Source organism: Apteryx rowi, unplaced genomic scaffold (genome assembly GCF_003343035.1).
Source record: "Apteryx rowi isolate R43461 unplaced genomic scaffold, aptRow1 scaffold_1476, whole genome shotgun sequence".
Lineage (NCBI taxonomy): Eukaryota > Metazoa > Chordata > Aves > Apterygiformes > Apterygidae > Apteryx > Apteryx rowi.
The window spans coordinates 1-4,338 of record NW_020447726.1 but is presented as its reverse complement, the minus strand read 5'-3'; the positions used below and the strand labels follow the sequence as shown (position 1 = coordinate 4,338).

Below are 4,338 nucleotides of genomic sequence, written 5' to 3'. Positions count from 1 at the left end.
TGCTTAACGGATGCATCTCCTGGGTGGCTCAAGCCCTGTATTCATAAGGGGCCAGGCACACCTGAGCACAAAAGTACTCCTGAAACCAGGAAATAGGAGAGAAGCAACTGAAAATGGCTGGGCCGGGGAGGGGGGGGGTCTTTGTATGGTTCCTGCTGGATCTTTTGCATTTTCACCAGTACCTCTGAAATTGGTGCCTAAGAAGGGGTGACTCGGTCGCGATGCATTGAGTAATGGGTCAGGCATCAAGCGCTGGGTGCTATCAGACATGCAGTACTTCTGAACAAACCAAGGTACTCATCTGGGTGGCTGAGTTAGGAACTGCCAGGAGCAGCCCTTTTGACCCTCTCTTTAAATAAATAATAATAAAAGGAAACCTTTTTAGCAAGGAGTAGTAGTTATTCCTCTTGTCTGTTCTGAAGTAATAGAGGCATGCAAAAATGGTAGTGAAGGCAGCTTTTTGGGCACCAGCTGTAGGAAAAAAAAAGTTTGGCAAAAAAGTGATAGTAAATTTCCCAGTTCTGCCCTGCTCAATGAAACTTTTGCATTCTGGAAAGTGAAGAAACCTAGACTAAATATGTTATGAACCTACCCCACTTAACGAAGTACTTGAGCCTACAATAAGAGTTGCCTCAGAAAGCCAAGATGCTCCTCCAGGGCTGAGCCTGCAGGTTGTAGGGAAGGAGCTGGGCTCGGACGATGCGTCTGCAGAGTGTCACACTACCACTCACCGCTCACATCTCCTTTTTGCAGCACTGTCTCCTTTCATAAGAGGTGATGCAGCTGGAGACGCAGCAGGACACTGGTCCCAGTGCCAACATCAGCGTCTTTCCCCCTCTCACTTTTCTCCTGACGGGCATCCCGGGGCTCGAGCGCAGCCCACGCTGGCTGGCAGCACCCGTGTGCGCTCTGTACCTCTTGTCTGCTCTGGGAAATGGCACGGTCCTCGTTATCATACGGACAGAGCCGAGTCTCCACACCCCCATGTATCTACTCCTGCTCATGCTGGCTGTGTCAGACCTGGGCCTGTCCACCTCCTTCCTGCCAACAATGCTTGGGGTATTCCTGTTTGGCTCCAGAGAGGTCAGCTCTCATGCCTGCTTCTCTCAACTCTTCTTCATTCATGCTTTCTCCATCATGGAGTCCTCCGTGCTTCTGGCAATGGCCTTTGACCGCTTCATGGCCATTTGCTACCCTCTGAGATACAACTGCATCCTGACCAATGCCAGGGTGCTCCAGATGGGCCTTGCGATCGCAGTCCGGGCCATTGCTCTGCACGTCCCCCTGCCTTTCCTCCTCCAAAGGCTACCGTACCACCAGACCCGTGTCCTCTCCCACTCCTACTGTCTCCACCCAGATGTGATGAAACTGGCCTGTGCTGGCTCCAGGGAGAGCACATATGCTCTCTTCATCGTGCTCAGCACCATGGGCCTTGACCCGGTGCTCATCATCTTGTCCTACGCCTGGATACTGAGGAGCATTTTGGGCCTCGTCTTGATGGAGGAACGTGTCCGGGCGCTGAGCACGTGTCTCTCGCACATCTCCGTAGTGCTGCTCTTCTACACCCCAATGCTGGCTTTGTCCCTCATCAACCATCTGGGCCTTCCTATTCCTGCCATCGCTCACAGCCTCCTTTCCTTCCTCCACTTCCTCGCCCCACCGGTCCTCAACCCYGTGCTGTACTACGCGAGAATGAAGGAGATACGGGCACAGGTTGYCAGACGGTTTCTGCAGGCACAGGGGACGTGGGGGAGACCCTGAGGGGGGACCAGCCTGTCACAAAATGCACATGTGAGAGACAGTGAGCAGCAGGACAGGGTGCGTTGGCTGCTCTGACCCCTAACAGGGCACCAGTGGGGACTCTGCACTGCACAAGCCCCTTTGGCCCATCTGCAGGTGTTCACCTTGGTGCATTCAGCAAAGGGACCAGTTGCACCATTAGCAAAAATCACTTCAAGTAAACAAAGCATCTCAGYGTCCGCATTTGCAATGCCCTTCTGTGGCTGGGTTAGCGCCTTTCCCTTCTCCTGCAAGCAGTGCCGAAGCAGGGGGAGGTTGAGAACCCCTCTGCAGGCCAGCTGCCCTGCTTGCCTYGGGCACCCACTTGGRCATTTGCCACAGCTCAGTGTACGGCAGAGCACAAGGCACARCCCCTTTGCAGGATGTCAGCGTGACCCACAGGTACACCGACCTGCACCAACCCGTGCTGCTSCTCCATGCTGCATGCACATGCTGAGCACATCCACTCCTTGACAGCTGGATTCACCAGCGCCATGGGTTGCTCCTCCATGAATGCTTCCTGTACCACATCAGGTGACATTTGCAGGCATAAAGCTTGAAGTGCRTGAGAAAATGCAGGTGTGTTTAACTGCAGCCGGTGCAGGTCCTTCCCTAGCTCCCCATGTGCTCCTGCAAGCAAACAGCAGTCAACACCAAAGGGAAGTCGCCCAGGTCCAGCGTCTCATCTGTGTGGATTGATTCTCTGACCTCTAATCAACCACGGYTTGTTAGCTCTTCCCTCAGGAAAGGAAAACAAATAGGGAGTTTCCCTTTCCCTCGCTGCTGCTTGCTATGAAACTTGTAGAAACAGAACGTCTTAAAAGCTCTGTCCTGCAGCCAAACTCAGCTGAATTTGGCCAMGAGTTCAAAAGTCATGCGAAGCAAGGAAGGACAGGCAGACAGACACAGCCATAATGACATGAGTGCAGCCACTTAGAGCAACTCCTTATCACTCTCGTGCTGATGAGCAGAAAGRAGCAGRCATTTATATTATTCCCAAATGAATATTTGGGATTTGAATATTGGCTTGGTCCCAAACCGGGAAATGCTGGAGTTGTTCAATGCTCCAGCAGCCGGCACATTCCCTGCAGCCAGTGCATGATTTCGCCAAATAACTGTGGTAACTGATAGCTCCCTTCAGTCACTTTCCCCCTCCGTGTTGACAATTAGACATACATACTCAGACTTCTCTTTCAGTCACCTTGTATTTGTCTTACTTGCAGAGCAAACCAGATAGGAGGGCTCCTAAATGGTCAGAATAAAGAAAGCCYGTAAAAGAATCACAAAGCATTAATTTTCTCTTAAGCTCCAAAGTAGCAATTTCCCAATTTCTAGGGCAGCTGCGTGATTTTAAATACCCACTTCATAATTTCTTCCTTTTAGGACCACTGRAACTGCACAGCCCCTTCTTTTGACTAATTCTTTAAGGAATATCAGCYGACTACGCCTGCCAATTAACAAAGTGACAAAGGAGTGACAAGCAGAACCAGACACCAGCTTCACGTGCTATCAAGCAKAGATCCCTGCAATGGGTGTCTCCTTAAAGTCTTTCACTAACAACCCCAAGTGTCATCCTTTCTCCTGGCCCTCTCTGCCGCCTGAGAGGCAAACGCTGCGGGAACACCGTTTCCTTGCTGGTGGAGCTTAGTGCATCTGGCCAATGTTGGCACCGTGATGCTAAGCACCCGGCACACACATCTCAGGGGCAACTCCCACAAGGTCATCGAGAGCAGGATGGGCACTGCCRGTGTGTCTGCTACAGTGGAAGCAGGAGGACGAGCTCAGACCTCCTGGAGAAGCTCTGAAGGGAATACCTGCTTGACTACTAGTGCAGTAAGATGCATGACATTTCATCCCTTCTTTGCACAGGCTTACAGACAGAATTGCTGTGTGCTGGATAGACAGACGCACCACTGCACTCTAGAGGGGACTATTTACGCTCCCACAGAAAACAAAGCTTTAAGAGACTTTGAGAGGTCACACAATCCTTGTTTTCACAATACCATGTATGTGATTGCTAACGTTGCAATAACCCATGACAGCAGTTGGGACAGGCAGAGACATGTGCTTCGTAGCAGTAAAAGATTTGGACATCTTCCTTACCACTGTCTTATGGTTAATTTATAGGAGGCAGAGCCAGACTGCAACCCTGGACAACATCCAAGGAGGAGAAAACTGTGCTCACATCTCATCCCCAACTCCACAGCTCAGAGGCAAGCCTCACCGACACGCACAAACCGGATGCAAACTAGAGGTGTCTGGCCCAGTACCCTGAGCCCAGATCTTCTCTAAATCAAACAAGCCCACTCATTCCTTCCCTGCTAGAAGGAGCTGGATCAAGAAGCATCTGTGCACAGGCAAGGCTTCTGTGCCGGGCAGGAGGAGAGCCTGCATGCAAGCACACATGCTCTTTCTCCTCTCTGCAACACCTTCTTGCAGGACTATCTGCTGAAGCATCAGGCCAGAGTTTGCCCTCGGTGAAGCAGTGAAGCAAGGATGAGAAGTGCTTATGTGAGCATGCAGAGGGGCCAGTGCCTCCCAGGGAGGTCACGGCACGGC

The 4,338-nt window shown here is 51.6% G+C and overlaps 1 protein-coding gene across 1 annotated transcript; it reads left to right on the top strand.

Annotated features, from left to right (window-relative positions):
- The first annotated feature begins 777 nt into the window (after positions 1–777).
- Positions 778–1,761, top strand: LOC112962403 (olfactory receptor 51G2-like). The gene has a single exon (XM_026058492.1). It carries the CDS (start codon positions 778–780, stop codon positions 1,759–1,761), a length of 984 nt encoding a protein of 327 aa, XP_025914277.1.
- Positions 1,762–4,338: the final 2,577 nt, after the last annotated feature.